Raw genomic sequence first — 26,369 nt, forward strand, 5'->3', positions numbered from 1 at the left:
GGCGTGTGAACTGGGGACTGGAAAACTCCACCTGGAAAGATGGTTATTGGTGGATACAGAGCCAAAAGATACACGAGATGGTCTTCACCCTAAAATCCCCAAGACTAATTTCTTCTCTTCAGGATACCTCCTGCTCTCAAGTTGCATGCTTCCAAAAGTTGTAGCCTTTGTCCAGGTGCAGGGGATCCAGGAAAGGCATAGGAAAATGAGGAGGAAGACAGGAACAGGCCACCCGCATGCAGCAGCAAAAAGATTTCATTAAACCTTGGAGCAGCCTACCGCGAGGCAGCACAGTCCTCCAGATTAAATGGAGTTCTGGAGTGTGCTCTAACAGCAGCTGGAGCAGTCTTAGCAGACTAGAGCAGCAAATAAAAGCAAAACAGTGAAAGAAAGGGGCTGGTCCAAAAGGAAGCATACTTCTTCTTATACTAGATGGGTCAATCTTCTCAAAACAAGCTTGTGAGAAATCAGGGCCCACAACAATTTGGCTTTTAGAAAAAAAGTTATTATTAGAGCAGAATAATCATTACATTCAAAACAATGGACATTTGTACAAAAGTAGAGTCATATGGTCAGCAGTAGACCAAAACTAGTAAAAATACCTCTTCAAAGTACTGTCAGAGTAACATTTTATGATGACAAAACCCGTAGTTAAAAGGCACGATACAAAACAAGTGTTTAGTCCAGCAAGAAGAGAAACTAGATCAAGGGTAATAACAATTCTGAGAAACTCATATGCAGAGTAACGCAAGCACAGAACTGTTAAATCCTCTGCTACATTAGCTGACCTTCATCTTCACCGTTATACAAACGAACCGCTTTAGTTACAGGGTTTTGGTATTTCTCTGAGGATCTGGCACATTGGGAAGCAATTTCAGGAAGTGCATTTTACAGGTGCGTACAGCAGTTCCTCTCCAGGTAGTTTTAACATTAAAATGCAGGCTTGTTCATGTACTCTTCCACTGTCTGGAGGACAAAAAAAAAAGGAAGAAACAGTTGATACATTATGGAATGGTATAGTAATATTCAAACAAACCCTCTTTTCCTCTTTGAAGACAGTTGTAGTTTTGCATGGAATTAGATCAGATTAATTACAATGTAGAAATAATTCTGCTTTAAAAACCTTTAACGGCTTTTTAGAATCTGGTCTTCAAACCATGACATACCACGTTGTGGCTAAACTCATCATGTCTAGCTGGCCTTTGTACATAGCTGGCCCAGTTTCATGTGCAAACGCCAGACCACTTTGAAAAGCTGTTCGACCGGCACAGCATAACCCTAGCTAGTTCCACCAGCATGCTGTTTCCTTTAATATTAGAATGGATCCTTCACTACCTAAGAAAAAATGAAGTAAATCCATCACATTCAACTGTTTTTGCAATTCCTGGCTCAACAGTACAAGTTACAGAAGAGAATTCCTGCAGGGTTCTGAATAAAGGTTACGTATCTGTGCCCTGCAGAAAAACTACACAGGTGTTTATTTATGAATGGAAGTGGAGTTTGCCAGCACATACTCTTTCCAATTTTAAATGTTAATAGTAGATCATCTGTTTCCAATATATTAGTGAAACAGAATAGATTTTTCTGTATTTATACTATATAAATATCTTAGATATGTCTTAAACTGTTTCTTAATACAATCTCCAAGAAATTCTAGCAGTTCAACTGCAAGAGAGCCTCCCGATGATACTGCAAGATGCAAGAGGGTTGCACTGAAAGCTGATGCAACTGCTACCTTAATTGCATTGTTGTACCTATTGAAACTGAACTTAAGACACATTTGGATAATTAACCACCAGAAGTGTTTAGCTGTATTTTAAGCTCCTGTCAAACAAGGAAGATGCAGGAAGACGTGGTGTTTGCCTTTTGCCTTCCTGTGCCTTACCTCCTGCAACATGTCAGAGTCTTCTATGGCTTTCACTGCAGACCTCTTTGAAGTTTCTTGTACTTCTCCACCAATTATAAACTCATCAAGAATAAAATAAGCTTTTTCAAAATTAAAGATAATATCCAGCTCACACACCTGCCAGAACAAAAGGACACCCAACATTTAAATAACTTTTACAGCATTATAAGCACTAGTGGGCCAAAAGTTAAGATGATCAAATGGACTCAACATATGGACTCTTGTGGCAGGTAGCAGGGTGAAGAAACATACCGCTTATTTTGTAATACTGCAGCTTCCGCACCTATTGTCTCCACGTATATAGCCTAGATTTACAGCAAAAATATTCCACTTACTACGTTTTATATGATACAGTACTTCCACACTGGTTTTCAGAGAACAAAGCTGACTTCCTAGCCTACTAACCTTATAATAGGTCCTATACAGCGCTTGTAATATGGGTTACATATGTTCACACACAGTTTCACAGAGCAAGACAAATTCCCTGTCCCAGTGACCCTACAGTCACCAACCGCTTTTTTGTTTTGAGGTGGTACAAATGTGAGTCATGGCACAGAGATTTAAATAAGAGATGAATTAAGGTAGTGGCAACAATTTCAAGAATATTTCTAGAAAAGGTGGGTTTCTTGTAGTATTTAAAGACTTATTGAAAGACTTATTTGGACCTTCTTCGGGTATTTTCTTCAAAAACCCCACACTATCTTTTTCCTCTTTATATGTCCTTAATTCTTACACAGTATTATGAAACAAACAAAACTAGTATGTCTAAAGATGTCAGGAGGGAGAACTAAAGAACCGTCACCCTGGGATGGGGGTTTAAGTAATTTTCCTCAAGCTTTCCCCTTGACGTCTGTTCTGAGAAAGATACACAAAGCATTAAGATTAATTTCTGGGGGGCAAAAGGATGGAAGAAAAATCTCACGATAGTTTCAGCACTATTTTATAAAATATTGTGATAATGAATTTCACTCTGGATTAAGAGAGGTTAGGGAGCAAGTGGTGCAGATGAAAACAAGAAGCAAAACAGCTACAGATAACTCTTCATTTATCAGACAGTCAGGAATATAGTTCACGGCAGAAAGTAAAACCTACATTTCCAAAGTATCTGTCCAGAAGCTCTACGTATCGATGAACGACCTCTAGTGTCAGGAGCTCATTATCCTGGTCCTCTATTGCACAACAGAAATACAAACTAGCATACCTAGGGAAACAAAGGCAGAAAGGTGACAGTGAACAGCCGGATCCTCAGTGCTCTGCTCATATCTTAGAAGCTATACAAATGACTGTTAATGTCTATCTTGTCCTTAAAAATAATAATTTTCTTTCATTCTTGTCATGTCCCAGAGAACACTTAAAAAGATCAGATAATTTAAACAACTTCTTAATTTAGTTAAGAAAACAAACTCCACCCTTGGCAAAGTGGGATACCTCCAACAATGGTCTTAATAAAACAAACAGTAAGTCAATAGTACTTTAAAGGTCTCACTCACCTGCTGCAATAGCACTGCAGTCAGTGGGGTTAATTAAACTGTAGCATGAGTTACTGCTCTTTATTGAAAAATAAAAATAAAGGCAAAAATAAAGGTGGAAGGTGTTACATCTCAGCAAGCCTGCTGGCTACCAGATGACTGGCAGTGTTTTACATAGGGCCAGAAAGCATGAAACTGCTTAGACCAAACAATCTTTGTAACTTGCAGCAAAACTTTATGTTTAAATCAACCCAAGACGGGAGTAACGATCTACCTCAACTCTCCGGTGCGGTGGCTGGAGCCCCAGCTTGTCACAGCATCTGGTCAGATGTTTACATCCACCACTTCACAGCGGGGAACTCAATTTTTACTAAACGGGAGGTGCTGTTTAATTTGTACAGTGTGCTATACACCTTAAGGCTAATTTTGTTTGCTACAATTTTACAAGAATTAACAGGCAGTTAATGCTAAGCACTGTGTAACTCTGGAACAGGGATGTGTCTGGAAAAGGAAATGGGAATTAACGCTTTCAGAAACAACAAATATTTCAAAAACAAAATTTGACTAAATGTTGAAAGTGCCTCAGAACAGCTCCTGCGACCTCCCGGAGAGCCTGATAAAGCCCAGCAGACGTCTCAGCAGGCTGCGTTGGGGAATTAGAAGGAGCAGTGAAGCCTAAAGCCTTCTAACAGAATTTCAACTACTAATACTTATTAGGTTACTCCCATTTTTCTTATTTGACAGATTGTGCAAGTATTTTTCACCCCACAATTTACCCTGCTAATTTATCCAGGGACACTGTGCTGTTAGAAACCGTTCGACTGCCGACCGCAGGCTCCTACTGGCTTAATCTAGCACTTAGGGTTTTGTTTGGTGTTTTTCTTAATGCGAGCCTTTATTTTTCCTCTTCTAGCACGTGTTACTTACATGAATAGTAATTACATGTTCTCATAAAATTACTCACACCTTTTGTAAACAAGCTTGAGATCTTTCCAGTCAACAAAACTACTTGTTTTTTGATTGCGAGACAAAATAATCTGAACAATTTCTCGAATGATCTTTTTCTTCTCTTTATCAGGTAGCGTCGTATACCATTTCTGAAGCCTTAATTTCCCCTGCCGACTGAAGAGCAGTATAAAGTGTATCTAGGGTAAACAAAGCAACTTGGTTAACGTGGGGGCCACGGCCAGAGGAAAGCATTCCTGTGCCTGACACAGGAAATCCGTGAGATCTTCACGATGGCATCTGCAACCCTGGCGAGATGTGTGGATTCGGTGTCAGCGAGGTCTGGGGGAGGCTGAGCATGGGAGCAGAGATCCCACCCCTCCCCGTGGGACCTCTCCCTTCGGCACCCCCTTTGTACCCTGTCCCATCCACCCTCCCTCACCTTGTGGGCACAGCAGCTTTGCTTCCTATTCTGCTACTTTCCTGGGGAACAGGAGGAGCATCACCACTGTGCAGCGGCAAGAAGAGGGCCCCAGCCCCTCCTCAAGCAAGATCTGACACCTCGGTGAAGGGAATAAGGACTTACACCCAACACGGCTAAGGGGATCAAGGATGCAGCGTGGCGCATGACTAGAAATATGAATACCTAGATAGTAACCATCATCAATAACAATTCTGGTATTGCACTATTTCAGGTCACCAACAAAGGAGTATGTTCCTAGAAGAGGATGTAAGGAGCAGAAGAAACCAACTACTTTGGAAAGGAAGCTTGACTGGTTTTACTTAAGAAATCACCAGGTTATGAAACGCAGATGACTGCAGTGACAAAGGACAGACCTCAGTGACTGAGGATATTACATTAAATAAAGCGTGATATGTACACTCTTCTAAAATCCCAATTTTAAAGCTAGACATAATTTTACATGGTTTGACCCATGATTTTTTCATGCTTAGGATTAGCAGTATTACTGAAACACAAAGTGCTAGCTTTTAAATGCCAGTGGACCTTTGGGAGAAAGTATCAATTCACATTTATATAAATACTTTTATTAGTATTTTAAATAATATATATAATACTAATAATACTATTATTAGTATATTAAATACTATTATAAATACTATTATTAGCAGATTAAAATAACCGACCATGCTAAGTCTTTAAGCAGTACAGTAAGTCATCTACCCACAGCATGGAAATGGCTTCAAGAATGCAGGAAATCTGAGGATGACATCCATCTCAATGGGATGTCCTCTGCTAAATGGAAAAAAAAAAAACAAAACACCCACCTAGAGGGGACAGAGATGCTTTCAATGGCCAAAGACACTGTGAACATCCCTGTTCTTGACGGGCATCCCCATCGCTTTCCTCACCAGCACCAACGCTTGGAGGCCAGGGACTTGAAGGAAGGATGCCCAGCTTAGTCACAGCCATGTGCATGATGCCAGGCACGCTCCCACTTGCCTGTGCGAGAGACAAGGCTTCTCCGGGTCCTCAGAGGACCAGGCAGAAGCATAGGAGCCTCATTTTCCTCACTTGCTCCCAACCCTTAGGGAAGCTGAGGAAGTGTGGGCTGGATGAGTGGTCGGTGAAGTGGATAGAGAACTGGCTGAATGGCAGAACTCAGAGGGTTGTCATCAGCGGCACTGAGTCTAGTTGGAGGCTGGTAACAAGTGGTGTCCCCCAGGGGTCAGTACTGGGGCCAGTCTTGTTTAACTTCTTCATCAACGACCTGGATGAAGAGTTAGAATGTACCCTCAGCAAGTTTGCTGATGACACCAAACTGGGAGCTGTGGTAGATACACCAGAAGGCTGTGCTGCCATTCAGCGTGACCTGGATAGGCTGGAAAGCTGGGCAGAGAGGAACCTGATGAGGTTCAACAAAGGCAAATGCAGGGTCCTGCACCTGGGGAGGAACAACCTCATGCACCAGTACAGGCTTGGGGTGGACCTGCTGGAGAGCAGCTCTGCGGAGAGGGACCTGGGCATCCTGGTGGACGACAGGTTAACCATGAGCCAGCAGTGTGCCCTGGCTGCCAAGAAAGCCAATGGGATCCTGGGGTGCATCAAGAAGAGTGTGGCCAGCAGGACGAGGGAGGTTCTCCTTCCCCTCTACACTGCCCTAGTGAGGCCTCATCTGGAGTACTGTGTCCAGTTCTGGGCTCCCCAGTTCAAGAAAGATGAAGAGCTACTGGAGAGAGTCCAGCGGAGGGCTGCAAGGATGGTGAGGGGACTGGAGCATCTCTCGTACGAGGAAAGACTGAGGGAACTGGGCTTGTTCAGCCTGAAGAAGAGAAGGCTGCGAGGGGACCTTATAAATGCTTACAAATATCTGAAGGGTGGGTGTCAGGAGGATGGGGCCAAGCTCTTTTCAGTGGTGCCCAGTGACAGGACAAGGGGCAATGGGCACAAACTGAGGCACAGGAAGTTCCGTCTGAACATGAGGAAGAACTTCTTCCCTCTGAGGGTGACGGAGCACTGGAACAGGCTGCCCAGGGAGGTTGTGGAGTCTCCTTCTCTGGAGATATTCAAGACCCGCCTGGACAAGGTCCTGTGCAGCTTGCTGTAGGTGACCCTGCTTCGGCAGGAGAGTTGAACTAGATGACCCACAGAGGTCCCTTCCAACCCCTACTATTCTGTGATTCTGTGAACCCTTTACAGACTCCCAACAGAAGAGCTGGCAGGTCCCTTGTCACATCCCCATCCCCATTCACCCAGCCTATAGCTGGGCCTATAGCCCTATAGCTTCTCAGTCTACACCCTAATCCCTTCTCCCTCTCATTTTCTATTCCAGCTCTTTGCTGTGCCTGTGCTTCCCCATCACTCCATCTCCCCAGTGAGGATTAAAGCTAATGTTCACAATTACTGTCTGTAAAGACAAAATCATTCTATGCTCTAGAGAAGTACAAACAGAGAAGTGCAACAGAGAAGCTTCTATGTAAAAGAAAGAAAACAACCAAAACAAACTACTGGATTTTAAACAACACATCCATTCAATTCAGAACCATTCCCTAGCTATGAAGTTGCATAGCCGACAAGTAATCCAGAAATAAGACTATATGAGAAAGACTTCAAATGTGGGATTATTTTAGGGAAAGGTGGGCTGGTTTATTCGTATCTGCCTGTTGCAGGATCTACTGCTGGAAATACAGCTCTTGCCATCATTAGTCTAATGTGCTTGATAAAATTACAAGGATTTTGTAGCTGCCTTGCGTTGAGTCCTGTAATACGCTCCCGATAAGCTTGCTACATAAAAACAATCATGCGCTGGCAGCACACATGGCCTGATTACAGTGATGATCAAAGCACCATGCTCTTGCCTTTCTCTGTTCATATTGCCATATTACCAACTGGGTTTTGACATGGTAATATTCCAGCTGTCAGGGTTACCCCTTCCTAGCAGACGAAGGGACAGTACTTACCACCCATACGCTTGTCCACTGAGAGGAGCTGGACGAATGGAAGACTATTTTGCTTGCTGCACAGCACATTAACTCTTTTAGTCTTTGTAAAGCTGAGTGCATTTCAAAAAGCAGAGCATAGGTTCTGCAGGTAAGAGCAGCAGGTCAGCAGGTGTCCATTTAAAAGCAATCAGGTGCAGGTAGCAGCTATTTGATAAACAAATTTCTAAAAAGTATGGTGAATTAGATAGGAGAGGTTGATCAGATTCGACTGAAAATGCAGGGAATTAGTCAATGAATCCCTAGCAAAAGCTGACAGAATGTTCAACATAAAAACTTTGTGCTGTCTGAGACATCCTCAGGAATAAATGTATTTGCCTGCAGTCCTTCAATAGGGGCAGATAATGAAAGGGTTTTCTGGATTAAGTTCAGCTGTTGGACCCAAAGGACCTGAAATCTGAGTGCCCGCGAGTAACACCTATATCTCCAGGAGAGCAACCTTATGCCTCTAAAAGGTTAAATACCAACAAGCCAGGGAATTACTGAAGTAAACTAATCAGCAGAAAATAGTAATATTCACAGTATGTTATGCTTCGCCCATAGCAAAGTGAGCTGCTCTCCATTTAAAATTGCTTCAAAAACTCCGGTTTCTTATACAGATGCAGTTAGTATTTCACCACCACTTTCATGAGTAGAGGCAATATCCTTTGCAATCAGAAGACATCCATTAATGCTCTTAAATACATCAAGATTCATACATAAGCTTCAAAAATCCTATCTTTTAGGTCTCCCATCCCACACTCTATTTCATATGCAGAATATAACTGCATACTTCATAATGCAATTTCACTACTACAGAAATACATACAGCTACAAAATAGGTAAGAGCCTCTACTGTAGTCCATTTCTAACTTCACAGTCTGCAGTAAAATTGTGTCCCCTCAAGCCTAGGTATGTTCTACTGGCCAGCTGAGAGAACCCGTAACAAAACAACACATTAGAAAGCTGCAGATACTTAGAAAATATTGTGGGGTTTTTTTCCTCTTTTGACTCTTCTAACTTCTAAAGTCCATTCAGTCTGGGGAATTCTCCAAGAGGTGAATAATATTACATTCTCAAGAGGGTAAATGGCTTAATTCCTGTAAGCGTAGGCATCCAATTGCTATAGACGACGTTTCACTCAGTTCAGCCTTGGTCTGCCCAGCCACGCTGACAGGACACAACATATTCCTCACTCTCCTAGCTCTGTTCCTTACAGCTCACTGGAAAGATTCTGATGCATCAATAAACCTGGAAATGTTGAAGTACCGCAACAAACACAAATCTAAGAGCTCATGTGCTCTTTGCTCCTTGACTGTGAAAACATATTTACTTTCCTATAGTGACAAGATGGATGTTGATTAAGGAATTTGTGGTTGGTCTTCAGTAGTCAAAGTACAAATAGAGGTAGATTATCCTGCAATGTTTTACTCATCTTTAAAAGTTCTAATTCCAGAGGAAAACAAAAGCAAATGACTTGCTTCAAGCAAAATACCTTCGAAGCAGGATGCTTGGCTTCCTTTCCTACTGTTCCAGGGCGCGCTGGCTGTGACTAACAATCACCAGACCCCAGGCGACGCCGGAGGGAATATTTAGGTGCAAGCCCACGTGCGTTGGGATGAGGAGTGCAGTTCCTCTGAGAGCACCGGCTGCCTTCGCAGGCCGGTCTGTAGGAGACAAGCTTCGGTCTGGGAGCTGAGCATGATTTTATTAGCTTGTTTTACTGAATCAGACCCAGCCACCTACAGCACTGCGCAAAATGATCTCCATAAATGTCAGTAAGTAGCCTAAACGACTGCATTTTATATTTGTAGGCCACTATTTTCTAGTTGGAAAAATAGGTGTTTTTTTAACTCAAGCATTTAAACCAGGTTTCCAGACCTGAATGCTATTCCCATCTTGTGCATCCCTGAATCAATTGCAGCTGTAAGCAGCGTAACAGCTTTCTGTTTTATCAAGATCTACAAAACTATACCAGGATAACAAACACCACCCTGAGCTTCAGGGCTAAAAAAAAAAAAAAAAAAAAGAAAAAATCAAATAGTAGACTTTGACATGAAATAATTTAACAGTAAATAGAACATATATAAAAAATGCAAAATACAGAAGGTTTGCATGTTCACAAACAGCAAATGTAGATGAAATATGTAAAACTAATGCACACTGACTTTTTTTTCCACCTTCTTTGGGAGACCTTTCCCTCCTTTCGATAATGGGCTGTCATGATCTGATAAGCAGCTCACCCAAGCTTGTCTCCTGGACCGTTCCCTGCCAAGACTGGAGGTCCTCTTTGGTGCAGCCTTCCCCAGTATTTGGCCATTTCACACTCCATACCGACCAAAGACTTTGCAGTTGGCTCACTGGTTTCAAACTGAGATCATTTGTAGCTTTTACAGAGGCTTTAAAACTCCACCTAATCTGCACTGCAACATTTAGTACGACTGTCTAAAAGACTCCAGACTGCATTCTCTTACATACAGAACAAACCACCTGTAGGGATATCAAATAAAGACGACTACATGGGAAGGCAAAGCAGCTTTCCCGACTCCAAGGGTAATTTCTCCAGTTTGCTGTCCAGCGACGTAAACATGTAAAAGGTGCTGCATTTCCCCCTGCAAGGTGAACTCCAGGGGCCAACGCAGCCAGGCTCTAATCATCCCTCTGTGAGACAAGCGTGCACTAGAAATGCTTCTCCTCCTCCTGTAATTCAACCTGCACAACATTTGCAGACTGGTTTCAAACCTGTTCGGCAGCACTCAGCTGCTCCAGGTCCCTTGGTGGGAGAGGACAGGGAAATGGGAGGACTCCCAGGAACCTACGGGAGGGAAGCCAGAAGAGGAGATGGTGGCTGGATGACTGCGAACAGCAAGCATCCTTCTCTTGCCTGGGTGCTTAGTTCAGGCAAGGATTTGCTCGGCTAGGCAGCCCTGTCACTCCAGCAGCACTGGGTTTAGACTCTGCTTCAGCTGTAACCTTTCCAAGTTCAGTTAAGAGCCCTCCTGAATCCAAGTCCTCTTTATAACACAGAAAGATTCCTGAAATTCGCCAGTTAACCAAAAATTTGCAAATTAGGAACTACTATCCTAAAACAGACAGCTTGGCAGAACTCGGAAACTCTATGTTTTCCTTAAAAACTTTCTGTTTCAGCCTGCTGCTGTGGGGCAACGGGCAACACATGACATGCTCATAAAGAAAAACTCACGGACCACATAAAGAGCGAAATGGGATGAAAAAAGCCACACCTTTGGCTGCTGACATGACAACGGCTGCTGAGAGCAGCCTGGGGAAAACCAGACTGACTGGCTGTCCCTGGTTGAGAGGAAGCAACTTTCCACCATAAAATTCTCTTTCAGATTTTTTTGACTTCCTTGAAGTCTGCTTGATCTTTTGGCATTGTTTTAGACTACCTGAGTTCATATTCTGCATATCTTTTACTATTTGCCATGCCTTTCCTCCGATATGAAAGAATATCCTTCCCGACATAGCTGTCCGGAATTTTTTTATTAGTACTTATTTTTACATCACATCTGAAAATGAATAAAACCCACTGTCATTAAAATGTTTCTTTCAAAAAGTATCAACAACTGAATTATCCCGGTCATTAGCTGATTTTTTTTTTGATCCAAATCATCTGAAGAATACAAAATTCCTTTTAGTTTTTGCTTTGTTAAGAGTTTTTTTGAAGGGAGAAGAGTAAATACTGAAATATTTCCAAGAAAAATGAATAGCTACTGCGAGCACACCGATGGCTGGGAATGCCAGGCATTTCGGGAGAAATGAGAAAGACATACCAAACAGACAACTATTGACCTAATGTATCACCAATACAGCCACACTAGGAAGAGACAGAATAACAACCCACTGAAGCCTAGGTATTTTGGTATTCTGCTGCTGCACAAAGTCCCCAGCTGGTTACTGACCTTTAATACATTCCTTTTGGCATTTTGGGGACTTTTGAAGCAATTATGTAAAATCCAAGAAACAAGCTACTTGATTGAAAATATTAATTTCCTTACTTGTTTACTCTGTTACTAAAACTTTTATTCACAGCAGCACAGAAGCTGACAGATGTTTGTGAAATACTGCAGAATCTCAGCATTAAAATTTAAAACACATATTTAGTCTGTACAATGTAAGCAAATCAGAAAAAAGAAAATGAAGTAAAAAACCAGCAACACGAAAATAATGAAGTAGCGTATTGCCACCTAACTGGCACAGAATTCTTCCTCACTTAATCTCCATCAGGAACATTTCTGAACAATTTCCCCTAAACAATACATCCAAAGTCCATGCAATAAAAGCTGTGCCAGATCATTATAGGCACTGTGACTATAGTTACACATTGATTTTATGCTTTCCATGATGCAGAGGTCACCCTTGTCTTACTCCTGAAGATTTTAAATTGACCGGCATACTAGTATTTCAAGGATATTTACTTCACATAGTATTGAACCAGCCAACAACCTTCTTAATAGCCCCACTTGAGTTAAATAAAACTGTAATCAAAACAGTATAGCTGAGCTCAAGTCCTGAACCAAAAACGTCTCGAAGCTCCTCACTTCTGATCCCTAGCTAAGGATCAGAAAACAAAGCTCAAGGAAGCCGTCATTCCCCACAAGCTCCCTCCGGCTCTGCTTCTGCTTATCGCTGCCTCTAGCCGGTCTGGTCCCTCCGACCTTGGCTGGTTTCTCATAAACCGGCAGCATTCCTTCAACAATGTCCTCCCTATGGTACAGGCACGCTTGTGCCTCCTCCTTGCAGGCTGCCGGGCGTCCTCCCGGCAGCGACGCCAGGCTTCCAGTGCTTCTCCAGAGAGGAGAGCCAGCACAGCAAGAAAGCTCCTAAGATGTAGACGGAGGCGACGACATCCAGTTTTTACAGAGGATAATTACTCTCAGTTTTCTTAAATCAGTGCATTTTCCTGCAAGTGGAATTACCAGTTTCTAGGCAATAAGCAGGACCAGATCCAGGCAGGGAGTTTGCCTCAAACGCTGCAATCTGGGAGCAGGCCAGTGCCCGCACTGCAGCCGTGCGAGCCCGAGAGACGGCACTCGCACCTTCGGTCTCGGCTCCGGGGACAGACAGTTGCAGGGATGCTAGCTGGCGGACCTTACAGAAAGCAGCTCAACCTGAAGTCATTCAGAACAATTATTAACTAGGTAATCGCATCCCTGCTGCCTCCTGGGCTGGGCTCTCCGAGGTGTTATTATTTGTTCATACACATTAGGAGGCAGTGGAAATCTTCACTAGGTTACTATGAGGAGGAGGAGACCGGGGAGAGGCGGAACAAGCTGCCAAGAGCTACCCCTAATTCACGATAGCCCCAGTGCACTTCAGTCACAAGAAGCCATTTTCCCAGTCTGTTCCTTGAACACCTGGTGAAGAAACAGAGCTAAAATCCAGCCCAATGGACTCCAGCGAAAGGTGCAGCCTCTTTTATTCTCACTTCCAGTCTGTCTTCCCAGGTATTTGCAAAGCCCCACTACAGGAAGGCACTGCAGTGCCCTTCCCTTGCCTCTGACCTTTCCGGGAGCAAAGTTAAAAAACTTTGCTCTGCAACAGGGCGCGCGCACCAGAAGGTGACGAGAGCTTCCCCGGCTCCTCGGCCAGCTGACAGACAGGGCTCCAGCCCCGGGCCACCCGTGCCTGGCGGAGCAGGAACACCGCAGGTCTGCAGCAGCCTCACACCCATTCCTCCAGCTCCCAGCGAAGATGCTTATGGGATGACCGAAGATGCATGTGAGTTAGGGTCACGTTTGTGAACGACTTTGAAAGAGCACAGGAGTAACTTTTTGGAAACACTGAACCACTTATTCAGGCATTTTCAATAGATATCAGTTTTCCCTTTTAAAACGGCACCTTTTCATTATGGTAAAAAATCAACATCATTTAATAACCTAAACACGAAAGAAGCAACCACTGTTCACAGAAGGAAGGGCCAGAGCACAGGATCTCATGAAATGCTTAATGTTTGCCTAAAATTTAGCCTCCAGAATGAAAATGTGGACCAAAAATTAATTCTGCTGTTCATTCAGGTGCTGTCGTGAGACTCGGAGGAAAGCAAATGCCTGAGGTACTGCCCCCTCCCCATCCCCTGCGCCCAGCGGCTGTCGAGCTGTGACAGTTTCACGCAGCCATTCCCACGGCTGCTCTAGAGCTCAGAGCAGCCAGCCAGCCGCTCGCCCAACACCTCACATGTTCTCTTTCCAGCACGTGGCCTCACAAGACAAAGGCACAACTTGAGAAATTGCTGCATTTTTTAATCAAACAAAAATGATTCCATTTCTCATTCCTTTGCAGTTTGTGCTTATTGCTCACCTCAGGGGGTGAAGCAGAGGGTGATGACCATACAGGGGGTTCACAACCATCAAGAACTGCAAGTGTGTCAGCAAAACTACCTTCAAGCTCCAAGGGCAAGCAGCAAGGCAACAACAGGCATTTACTGGCTGGTAACGAGGGATTTTAATGCCCTCTCTTGTCAGGTCTGAACACAGGATAGCAGATGGACATCCTACACAAATTCAGAAAGTTATAGAAGCAAAAAAAGAATGGTGCACAGAGCACCTAAGGTTACGTCTGTGATACTGTGAAACATAAATCCAGGACACATCAGGCCAGAAAGACATGTCTGGCCGGAAAGGCACATCATACTTGCATTCAAACATACAAATGTAAACTTTATTTTCCCATCCTACCCCACTGACTCTGCCTGCTATATTCCTGTTCACAAACGAAACATCAGTTGTGCATGACTGGATCTTGCACCCCTCTAAAGTGCAACATCTGCAAAAATGCAAAGGCTCATGGGTGGCCACTCAAGAATGCATATACCCAAAGCAGCCAAATAAATGCAGATGACAGCCTGCAGGAATAGGACAGTAGGAAAATGAATGGGCAGGGATGGTAATTAGTAGCTGTGCATATGTGATACAGAAAGAATTGTTTTTACAGGAGCAGTACGTTTTGAATTTAGGCATCACTGGAAGGACTACAACTGGCTCACATAAATGCCTGGGGTATATGCTGAAGCACAAACTTGTAAGTACTTTGGGGTGGAGCAGCTCTACCTGCTTTCCCTGACCCATCAGCTTCCTCATTCCTTTCATCATTTTGTCCCTTTGCTGCTCTTGCACGTAACCGATGCCATCAGGAGGCAGAAGTTCTATGGGACGGTTTATAAAGAGTAAAGATACAGAAAAGCAGCAAACATTTCACATGGTCCACATGCTTGACAGCATTTTCTTGCCCCCTCATAGCCCCAGCTGGCCATTACCCCTCCAGCCCCCTCCCCGCATTTGCCCATCCCAGATGCCATAGCTCTCTCCAAAGCCCTCCCCGCACTCCACATCCTAGTAACTCCTGGCTGTGAGACGTGCCTACAGTTTCCTTGTCTGAGTGAAAATATTAAAAGATGACTTAAGCAAAGAATCAGCAGATGATCTGTCACATTTCTTTTGCTTTCCAGAAATGAGCTTACTACCCAGAGGCAGTAAAGTGTGCATCACAATTACTGCATGGCCACCAGTCCAGAGCGCTCTCTAGCACAACAGGGACACGCTGTAACGACAGCAAGTACTCGAGAGAGACCATCCAAAACTGGAAGATCACATCAACAGTCAGAGATTACAGACTTCCTCAGAAGAACCCTAAAATACATTTTTCCTAGCAAGTCCCACAAAACGGCATTCAAAAATCCAACTGAATGACAGGGAGTAACTGCATACCAGCCCATGGATCACCCCTGAGCAGTACTTGATCTGAGCAGCTTCCAGAAGGAGAGGGTGTAAGTAACAGGGCATACGTAAAATCATTCTGGTAGTCCTGTCTCCAAGAATCACCAGGTTAAGGATTCAGGGCCAGAAATTGAATCCAGAGAAACCACCTGTGGACCCATCTTCTGTGAAATGCCTAACTATGAGGACACTCACAGCACCCTTGGCAGTGCATTGCAAAACCTTCATCTACCCCGCATGAAAAAAAGTATTCCCTTTTGTTTTCTTTACATTTAGCATCTAAAAATATCACAGGATGTACCCTGACTCTTCTTATAGCAACCATGCTTTATAGTATTCACGATTTCATGCATTTCTATCACTTCCCCTGTAGTCACCTCTTTCTAAAAAAGTCTATCTACCAATATCTTCTAAAAAGGATGCCATCCCATTATCATTATCTACTCCCACACTAACAGTTCACTACAAGATAAATAAACAAAGAAATATCACATGGACTTCTTTTTCTTTCACGTAGAATGCTGCTGCCTCAAACAACAAGAATCGTGTATTTGTAATTTTCTCTCCTTCCCTCACCTATTCTAACCTGCTGCTCCTCTTGTCTTCCAGAGACGGACGCCTCGAGGGAAGGTTCCTTGCCTTTGCTAGGCCAACAGACAGCTGTATCACAGAGTGGAAAAAAGTGGTTACTCTTCAAACCGTGGACAGTAAATTCTGTGCAGCACTGGAAAGGTATTTTGCAGATCTGTATCTATTTTAACAATTAAGGGCATTGAAACTGTTGGTGAGGTCAATATTCATAACAGCTGAGAGCTCATTTCCAAACAGCAGGCAGGTGTCAGCAGCTACAGTCATTTCACCTAGCATTTCCACCTAAGCTTCTGGATCAGACTAGGATCGAATGTCTCACTAAGTGGAAACACTGCTTGCCAACTCCTTTTCTATTCAGGCCAAGCACATTTTTAGAGCCCTTGTGCTCAATGGGATTCTTTTGATCTTTCTCCAGGGTTTCAGACCACGTCCACAAGTACTAATTTTTCTCACTGTACTGATGAGCAGCACGTGTAGGAGGGAAGCAGGCCCTTTACTATGCAGGCACCAATTCTGCGCTCAAAGCTACACAAGCAAAGCCACATACTGTCATGAAAGTAATACCGGTAACACCAAGGTGACTCAAGGATTAAGGTGCTGCAACACCAACAGGCACGAAAGACTACAGCAACACCTGTCCTTGGGGAAACGAACCATTTTCTCCTCTCTGCCCTCTCCCCACTCTTCAGCTTTGTTGAGCCAGTGATCCTTCAGGACATGTTTCTCTGCTGCACCCACATATGCCAGGGAGCAGAATTTAGTCTCTTTTCTAAAAAGTTTTTTTTTTTGGTTTTTTTTGTTTTTTTTTTTTTTTTTTTTTTAGAATGTCACAAAGCAGCAGCCGGGCAGAAAAGCTGTCTTTCTCAGCAGGACGTGAAGTCAGCTTTGCTAAACAGGCTCTCTCCTGAAACTTCCCTGGAAGTCTGCAACAGAGCAAACCACTGAAACAACCCTCTTGCTAAGACACAGTACCATTTGCACAAGTTCCTTCCATTCAGATCTCCAATCACAGAAAAAAGGTGGCAAGCACAACTATGTCATTCCAAACCGGAGGAACCGACCTACCGAGAGTTTAAATGACCTGTTGAAAGTTCTTCACTTATGAGCCTGAATAAGGCTTATTCTTGGTTTGTAACCCAGTAACCCTCATTTCTTGACACGTAACCCAGAGTAACAACCCCTTCACAGAGGCTGGATGACAGACAGAGGAATTTTAAGCAAAAGAGCATGCTGACAAAAGCACCCTTTCATCAGCACTGGTTCTACAACAGCAGAGCAGGCTAAGGCCGACAGCACTAGCTAATGTAATAATGCCAGCAAAGTTTTGCACTACGACCTCAGAAAAGGAAAAAAAAATATTAGTTGTAAAATGCACACTCATAAAATTACAGCAATCACTATAGCAGGCAGTCTCCAAATCGTCAGTAAGCAGCACTATTGTAAGCAGCACTCCCCTGGGACCATCGTGAGTGCTTTGAGAACCAGCACTTGTGAAGCGCACGCATCGGGGAGAGTTTTGAGATCAGCTTCCCTGAAATCAGCTCCCACATTTACTGACCTTCAAGCGCAAAACAGGAACCCCATTTGTTTACATAAGCTTTACCTGAGAGAAGTGGGTACGTAGGGCTGCTCAGGGTGTAACCAGAGAGGTTATACCTACATGGGGACTTAAGGCGTGGAGACTGCATTGTCACCTGTAAATTCATTACTGTGCACGCTCTATTTGCAAATGTAATGACAGGTACACCTTTGTAAACACACTAAATTAGACTAACACATATTTAGCATTCTGGCTAAGCCACTGAAAAGAAACAACACACCTCCACCTTTGAGGATAGAGACAAACATCAAAAACTGGCTTCCGACGAAGGAGTTGAGAGCCTTCTGCTCAGCTGCACTGCCAGTCACTGATCTCACAGACGCACACAACAGGCAACCTGTGCGAGACAGCAGCTCAGGGCATGCTCACAGAACCTGCCTCAAGTCTGAATTACCAAGCAGCGACCAAGATGGTTTCTCAATTAAGAGGCATCACTGACCATCTTACTGCTTGAGCGCCCACAGTCCTCCTTGGGGAAAACCCAGCCATTATTCTGAGGATGTCGGTCATCGAGCTTAACAAAAGCGAATAACCACGGCAGCCTCTTCTGATCCCAGCAGACCACCACCAGCAGAGCGGTGCTGAGCTCCAGGGCCTCCCTCCCGGGACACTGCCTACCCGCCCTTTAACCCGAAGGGCTGCTGCCCTCGCCCAGTGCTGGCACAAGTCAAAATAAGCTGCTCCCAGCCGTGGAGCCGGGTCGCACGAGTGGACTGGTTGCCAGTAGCCAAGGTATAAGGAACAGCACCAGACCCGTACGTGCATTACTTGGTGGAACGGCAGAGCTGCGAATGACCGAGTCCCTGCAGCCCCCGTGAGACCAGGCAGCCGAGCAGAGGCACCGGAGCCGGAGGCACGGCTGCCACCCAAGCTCCCCACTTACCCGGCACAAGGGAACACGCGTGGGGAAGAGCTCTTCCCAACGCTCCCCTCCCACCAGAACCCACTGCCCGGCACTGCGCTGCTTCGACACCGCAGCCAGGCGAGACACCGACCCCCGTGAACCCGCGCTCCATCCTCCTCCAGGCGCTGGAGCGGGCTTGCACCGCAGCTCCCCAGGCTGCCGGAGGGCCTCATACCACCCCTCTCTGTCACAGCCTTGTTTTCCAGGTGGGCTCCGAACGGCTCTCAGCGTGACCCCAGCTCACCCCGGGGTCGGAGGGCAGAAAGGAAGCGAACGTAGCTTTCGTTTCCTCAAGACAGGTGCAAGCCTTGCGCAAACACGCCTGGAAACCGCACTTCTGCTGCCCGGAGCAGCGGCACAGCCCGAGCGGCGGGCTGGCACGCGCCCTCTGAGGAACGCTGCTTTACCTCTGCGTAAGGCCCGCTCGATGACTCCGGCAGAGCCCCGGTTCCGCCCGGGCCGGGGGCCACCCCGCTGCCCCGGCCGCGCACACGGCTCCGCTGACCCCGGGCTCTCGGGGGAGCGACGTCCAGGCCGGCCCCGTGAGGGTGAGCCCCGGCTCTCGGCTCCGGCCGGAGGAACCCGGTCCCGGCGGACCCGGGCCAGCCCCGGCGGCGAGGCCCAGAGAACGCGCCCGTCGAGGGGGGCTCCGCCGCCGGCCCGGCCGCGGCACCCGGGCCGGGGTGAGGCGGCTGCGGCGGGGCAGAGAGCGGCTGACTCCCGCCCGGCCCCGGCCCCGTCCCACTTACCATGGTGCGGCGGCGGCAGGCTGGGAGCCGGCCCGGCTGAGTGCCGGCCGCCTCCCCCGCCCTGCCTCCTCCCCGCCCCGCGCCAGGTGAGGCCGCGGCCGCTTCGCGCCTTCCCACAATGCCCCGGACGGGAACTCCCTCCCCGCCGGGCCGGGCCCGGGCCCCTGTGGCGTCGGGCTGCTGGCGGGAGGCCGGTCCCCGCGCTGCGGCAGACGGGCAGCCGGCCGCGGGCCAGCGGGCACGGCTTGGGCGGAGAGGCGGCAGCGGGGCGCGGGCCGGGCAGGGACCCGTCCGGCCCCCGCGGCACCTGTACGCGCCGTGACCGCTCCAGAGGCCCGGGCCGCTCCCCTCCCCAGCGGCCGCACCCGAGGGCAGGGCTGCTCTGCAGCCCGTCTGCCCCGGGACGAAGCTCGGGCGGTTCAGACACCTGACACGGCTGGGCTTTGCTCACCTGTGCTTGCTGAGGGAGTTGGGTGAGAGAGCAAGGCAGGATCCGCAAATCCCGTCACCTCTGGCAGGGATCTGCTGGTAAGCAGCTGGTGCCAAAAGAACGCGCAGCGTCCGCGGACGCAGCGCTCGCCTCAGAAGCTCCGAGTCCAGGCGTTAAGGCTTCACCAGCTCCTACCCAGAGTCCGATCCAGGTGCAAACTGCCACGTGAGCATAAAACGAGAAAACCTTGGACATTTAAGTCCCACGTTTGTGGCCTGCACCTAGCCCCGAGCACGGCGTGCCTGGGTTCTGGATGTGGTCCCCACCTGCTCCAGGCAGAGCCGTGCCCTGCTCGCGTGCAGTGCTCGATGCTTCTGAGCCACCACCAAGGAAGGGAAATCCCAGGGAGCTCAGGGACCCCAGGGGACACTGTGGTGTCAGTGGCTGGCACTGGTGGAACCTCTCTACAGCCTCTGCCTTCAGCAAAATGGGAGAGGTCCCTCGGTCAAGAGCAATTGTGCACGCATGGCTGAGGGGGCAGCTGGGCTGAAATCCGCTCCCAGTTGGAAATGCTTGTTTGTGAGAGCAGAGAGCATATGCAGGGGTGTGCTCCTCACGCTCATTTCACAGCGTGGAGGTAATTTCCACATTTCCCTACGCGTGCATGACCCTGCTCCTCTCTGCAAGCTTCGATTTGGTCTATACAGACACGCTGGTCATAGAGCCCTCCGCTGCTGCTCAGTTCTGGTTTCTGCGTGTTCCAACCCACCCTGCCAGGCAGCAGACGCACGCTGTGATGCTGCCAGCTGCTGAGTGCTCTGGTTTCACTTCTGGAGTGCACAACACAAGAAGTGCGAGTCCCAGCTGCCTGCAGGTCTCACTGATACTTCACCTGCTCGCTAGCCTCCAGCCCCTGTCACTTCCTAAGCACACAGCCCGGGCCCACAAAGCAGCAGTGGCTACAGACCGCAGGAACACGCTCGCCCTTTACCGCACAGCTATGGTGCAGCACACGCCTTGCTGGTTTTGCTGGGGCACCATCCCGCCTTCAGTGAGCCTGCCAAATACGTGCTTACTGCTATAGGCACCTGATAAAGTAGTCCAAAGCCTTTTGCTAGATTCTCCACAAGATAGCGAGGGTAAGTAAACAGGCCACAAAAAGTGCTGCCTTCCCCAGGAGGCAAACATGTGGCTTCCCTACAACCACGGTCATGCTCCTGCCCCACGCAGCCCCCAGCTCTACCTCCTGCGGCCTATGCAGAACAACAGGGAGCTGGCTCTGCGCTTCAACCCCAAGTGTTCCTCCCTGCTGGGGAATGGGGAGTGTCCATAGATACCACTGCAGCACTGGGAAGGCCACGTCTCTGCAAACACTCCAAACTGGGATTTGCCCAACATGCAAGAATGCAGACACCCCAGTGCAGTTGTGCTACGGATCTGGGGCATCAGCACTTTCATCTCCAAAATGAATTTGAAATTAAGGGATGAACATTCCCCTCACTCCACCACCCCTCACCTCCCCCTCCCCCCCAAAAAAAAAGTTTCGTGAAAACAACTCTGTTCAGCAGCCTGCATTTTACCTAGCTATGTAATTTACTCCGGTGATGGACAATAACATGTTTTCACTTAACAACCGTTTCCTAATAATCTTACTCTTCTGTGCACAGACCTTACCTAATTAGGCCCATGAACTCAAGAGAACCAGCCTGCTGCTTTTGTGTTTTTGCAAATACATCAGAAAAAAAAGCAGCAGCAAACACATCATGCATACAGTGCACATTAACAGCAGTGGCCAGCGTGAACCAATTATGGCCAATCTCACAGGTTAGCAGAGAAAATTTTGCTGTCCTACAGAAACAAGGCTGCAGATATAAGATCATGCCTAAATTAGATGATTTCCAGCACAGAAAGCCAGGCTGTACCTAATGACTGGCTAACTAGAAGTGGCAAGGAGTTGGAATTCTCCCCTCCCTGCCTCTCTGCCACTAGCACTGTGTGCCTGCACAATGTTATGATAAAGAAGATAGCTCAAGCTTCCCACCTAGGAACTACTGATGGTTATCAGTGTCACACAGCTACCGGAGCAGGGGGAGGCAGCTGTGGCACACAGTTGTGCCAGGTGAACTGGTGGGGTGATCTTCTGCCAGAAAAATGCCATACCATGGGCTCTTTCCGGTCCTTCCCTTAGGCCATGTTAATTTATCTGAACACAAAAGCTTGCAAAGTAATGCAAATTTATTTCTCTAACTCAAAATGGGCTGCAAAAGGCTCTGAGACCCTTCTCTTCTGGCTCCTGTCTCTGCCTGGGGGAAAATCCTCATATTCCTTTCTTGAGGGCCCTTTGAAATGGCTTTTAAGTGAGGCAAGCAGCTTTTTACTGCTACTGGATATTGCATCTTCTTTGCTTATGTTCCACGCTTCTAGCAGCCTATCACATTCAGAAGTAGAAAACGTTCACACTGAGAGTTACAGGGGATTCAGTGAGCCTTGTGTGCCTACAGCTGCTGGTTAAGAGCTTCTCTAGCTCCTAGGCAGAAGTTTTGGTGAGTGTGGACATTATTTATTTGAAAAGAAGTTACTGCTAAAATGTCAGATGCCATAGACTGATGGAGTCCTAAACCTGCAACAAGCATGACTGAGGCCCTCCTAATATCTGCAAGCTTTATGGACTGCAGAAGCTGATCTTGGACCACAGAAGTAAAGCAATATGTTCACTAATGTTTTACAATTGATTGCGAAGTTATATTCACGTACATTTCCAGGGAAACAAACAAATCCTGACAGCTCCGATTAAGAGACACAAACCACTGTCTAAAGAACAGCAGGGAGAGAATAATCCGCAACACTTTCACTTCCTTCTAAAAAACTGCAAAAAATTTCCTTCTGAAAAAAACCCCGCCTTTTCATTGCAGAAAGCTGCCTTTTTACTGCCATGGAGTAACCACAGCAAACGAAGCAGAACACTGGTCATTTACACCGATTCTAGCCAGCACACGCCTTGGTGCCATTTCTCAGCACCTACATGGAGCTGCTGCCGGGCGCGCAGAGCCACAGGCTGCTTCAGGTAAGGAGCCCTGCGTGAACCCAGGAGCTCAGGCTGATGCACACTCCGCTCCCTGATTTTACAGGAGACCTGCTGTGCAGGTGCTTTTCCACTTTACACCAGATCTGTAGAGGAAAGAGAAAACTTTAAAAGCCCAATCTAAATTCAGCTGCAGGAGGTAGCTTTTAATTGCACTTTGGATCAATAGAGAAGCAATCTAACACTTGCTCGTGGTTACTAGGCAGGGGTTTGTACTTTTCCAGACAATTTTCCACTGCTTTGCATATGTTCCGTTTTTTTACTTGCTCACACAATCTGGATTCTCCACAATTTAAGTGCAGAACAAAGCATTCATACCACTAAAGAACATACCGAATTATGTGTCTGCGCCACAGATTTTGGTACCTTCTCAGCAGCAATAGCAAGTTCAGTAAGTAGTCCCAACGTTTAAGCAAAGTACTAGAAAAGTGTTAAAAATAGCGGTCTCAAATCCTTATAGCCTGTACTGAACTGATAGGTGTACACAAGTACTTAAATGGTGTCAAGTAGCATTTTATTTCATTTCCAGCTGTATAAAACTAAGAGCAGGCCAAAAGATGGACAGACATTAATTAATAAAGCTCATCCAGAATTCTCCTTCTATCAAGAGAAATTTGTTCTGTAGCCCTCTTGTGTCCAGCTGCATTAACAGCTATCAGATCCACAGTGTCCTTCCTTACAATCCCTTAAATCAAGGCTCTGCGTGCTTTAACCACACTGCCATTCAGTTCTTTGCCCTTTCCACCTTCCCTCGGTTTCTTTCATGTTTTCCCTCTTTCCATCCTGGTTGTAAAATCTAAGTATGTTCAGACCATGCTCTGAAACAGCAGAGTGCTCAGCTGGTATATTCACATCTTAAAACAAGGGAGCTGCTGTTTTGGAGTAGGAGGACTAAAACGTCCCTCGTTCCCTGTAAGCATGCTTATATTCCCAGCATTTCTTCTCCATAAAAGGACTGTAATGAACACAATTTATGGCCTTGTTTCCCTCTTTTCGATAATGCCTACGAGATCAGGTTTTAAACTGAGTGTCCCACAGACACCATTCAGACGTGTGCCCCATTTCCCTACCCTTACAGAAATCACCCTGACATTTTCCAAAACCTGTAAGTACTGTTGACAGTCCTGTTGATCCCAGACCTTCTCTACCAACCACCAAGATTAAAATCTCTGGTGTCCACCACCCAGCTGGGACACTGCACAGTCAGGGTTGTAAGAGGCAGTGGCTTTTACAGTATTGTTTTCCAACCTCCATAGGCTGTAGCAAACAGAAGAGTGAGTTAGGGCTGCATTGCTATGGGTGCTTAATGGGATGGAGTCTTGTGACTGAAGATGGGGTAATGGGTTGTTTTCCTAGAAGACACTCACCTTCCACATCTGCTGCCTCGGTCACCCTTAATTCAGCCACTGCAAGACCAGCTCACTCTTACAGATCAGGAGGCTCAGGCAAGAAGTTCAGTTGTGCTTCAAGAGCTGCTATCACCTGTCTCAAGGAGCTGAACGCCAACATAGACATGCTGCAGTGGAGGAAACCTGGAGAAGGAGCCATAACTAAGAGAGAAAGAAGGAGAAATGAATGAGAACACAGAAAAGACAAAGGACAGTACTAGAACAGAAAAACAGCTACACAGCTTAGCAGCAACATCAAGGAATACTAGCAAGCAGCACACACTATCAGCAACACAGGGGTGCACTTCATGAAAACTTAAAATGAGTTTTGATAGCTACATGCATATAGATTTCTGAGAGCAGCTGAAACCATAAGGGAAACTGACTTCAGAAAGAAAAATCAATATAGATAGTGAGAGCCATGCTGTCTTCTTTATTTGAAAGACAGCTGTAATAACAAAGCTAGGAGCAAGTTAAACCCTACTCTGTAGGTTACCTATAAACAAGGTAACGGACAGAAAAGCATGCACCTCCACGACATTTGTGCAAGCCAGTTTCCTGAACAACAGGGTAATATAAAGCATTTCAGAGGAAAAACGGAAAGACCATGTATAAAAATACAGATGGGAAATCCTACAGTCAACCTGTATTTCTACATAAATTTGTCTTGGTTTTGAGCTGGATAAATGCTAACAGATACCTAAGCCTCTGGGTATCTCACAGAAAGCATGATTCATAGCACGCCAGGGCCTTTGTAAACAAAATTGACACGACTGACTTGGTAATTCAGTTATAACAGCTAGATATGAGGCAACCCATGCTATCTTTGTGACAAAAAGCAATTTAGGAATGAATGTACCAAATATTCTGCAGACAATCCAGTCAATCCCATCTGAATTGCTATAACGCATACAGAGTAAGTCAAACAACATGGTTTGACTTCTCTCTGTGAGCACGGATTATACAGTAAAAGTGGTAAGAGACCCTGGGTACACAAGTCAGTTGGAAGGCAATTAGTTACGACAACTCTGAGGGGCCTTTATGTTGAGGGAGGAAAGGCTCGTGTTATAGAAGCAGAAAGCAAAGTTTCTAATGACCCCATATATTTCACCTTATTATTTAATTTTGTGGAAAAAAATTGTATAGATTTTATTACCAGTATTATTTTGATACTTTCTTCCATTGCTGAAGTAATAAAACCAATAACATTGTCTTTGAATCTGTTCAGCTATTAGCTTTTACATATTAGTTTAGCACACAGCTACCTAGAGACCATGCCCTTACTTTCTCCAAAGGACCAAAAAACTTTGCGGGATCATTTGGCAGCAGTCACTTAGATCGTTGAGAAGGCTTGCCTTTTAACCACGAGAGAAGCAGATAAAGCCTTCAGAGGCCACGTTGCAACTCACTGAAAGATGGTTAGTTGATGACAAAAAAATTTCTTTAAATGTTAAGCTGGCAGAAATTCATCCTTTTCTGTTGAGTTTGATCACGGTATTTCACCGTTAGCCAGGTCATTCAGAACTGAGGACTTCGTCTACAGAGACAAAAAGCATTGGAGAGCTTTCCTTCGGAAGTACGTAGTAGTAAATCTGCTCAACATAAAAATCTGTCCCTTTCCTCCATCTCGCGTATTCTAAATCTCTCCAGTGAGTAAAGTCAACTCCATGCCAAAAACCTCATAGCTAAGACCTGCCACACAGCTTATCTGAACTTAAATGAAGTTTGCGACATAAGGAATGTGGGAAGTGATCAACTATACATTCTCATTTAGAAAACCAATACATGTATTTTAGTGCTTTCACTACAAGGACACTATTTGCAGTTCTCAAACATTTTCAAACTTAGTTAATCTAGAGTTCATAAGCCTTACTTAAAACATTCTGGAAGATGGTCTACAGAGACATCTAAACAGGCTTTTCCAACTACAGATCAGTAACAGCTTCATTGCTTCCAGTCACTTTTTGTTGGAACTAGGAAACAGGGTATTTTGCCTTGAGAAAGGTGAGCAGTTTAAGCTGATCAAAATGAGACATGTCTTGTTAGAAAAAATAAAATTACAGTATTCTATACCACATAGGCTACTCAGCCACCCTTCAGAGGTGGCAGGAATTTCTGAAACCGTTTGAGACTC

General features: G+C 45.9%; 1 protein-coding gene across 3 annotated transcripts; it reads right to left on the reverse strand.

Annotated features, from left to right (window-relative positions):
- Nucleotides 1–465: 465 nt before the first annotated feature.
- Nucleotides 466–24,341, reverse strand: AP1S3 (adaptor related protein complex 1 subunit sigma 3). Of its 3 annotated transcripts, none has more exons than XM_075417313.1 (5): nt 24,215–24,341; nt 4,342–4,520; nt 2,999–3,107; nt 1,886–2,023; nt 466–966 (listed from the first exon to the last, which is right to left on the reverse strand). In XM_075417313.1, exons 1-5 carry the CDS (start codon nt 24,221–24,223, stop codon nt 931–933), a joined length of 471 nt encoding a protein of 156 aa, XP_075273428.1. In that variant the 5' UTR covers nt 24,224–24,341; the 3' UTR covers nt 466–930. The 3 variants fall into 3 exon arrangements, with proteins under 3 accessions (XP_075273428.1, XP_075273429.1, XP_075273427.1); XM_075417314.1 differs by lacking the exon at nt 24,215–24,341 and adding an exon at nt 19,336–19,444; XM_075417312.1 differs by lacking the exon at nt 24,215–24,341 and adding an exon at nt 7,741–7,836.
- Between the last annotated feature and the right edge of the window lie 2,028 nt (nt 24,342–26,369).

The sequence above is a fragment of the Opisthocomus hoazin genome, chromosome 4, assembly GCF_030867145.1.
Source record: "Opisthocomus hoazin isolate bOpiHoa1 chromosome 4, bOpiHoa1.hap1, whole genome shotgun sequence".
NCBI lineage: Eukaryota > Metazoa > Chordata > Aves > Opisthocomiformes > Opisthocomidae > Opisthocomus > Opisthocomus hoazin.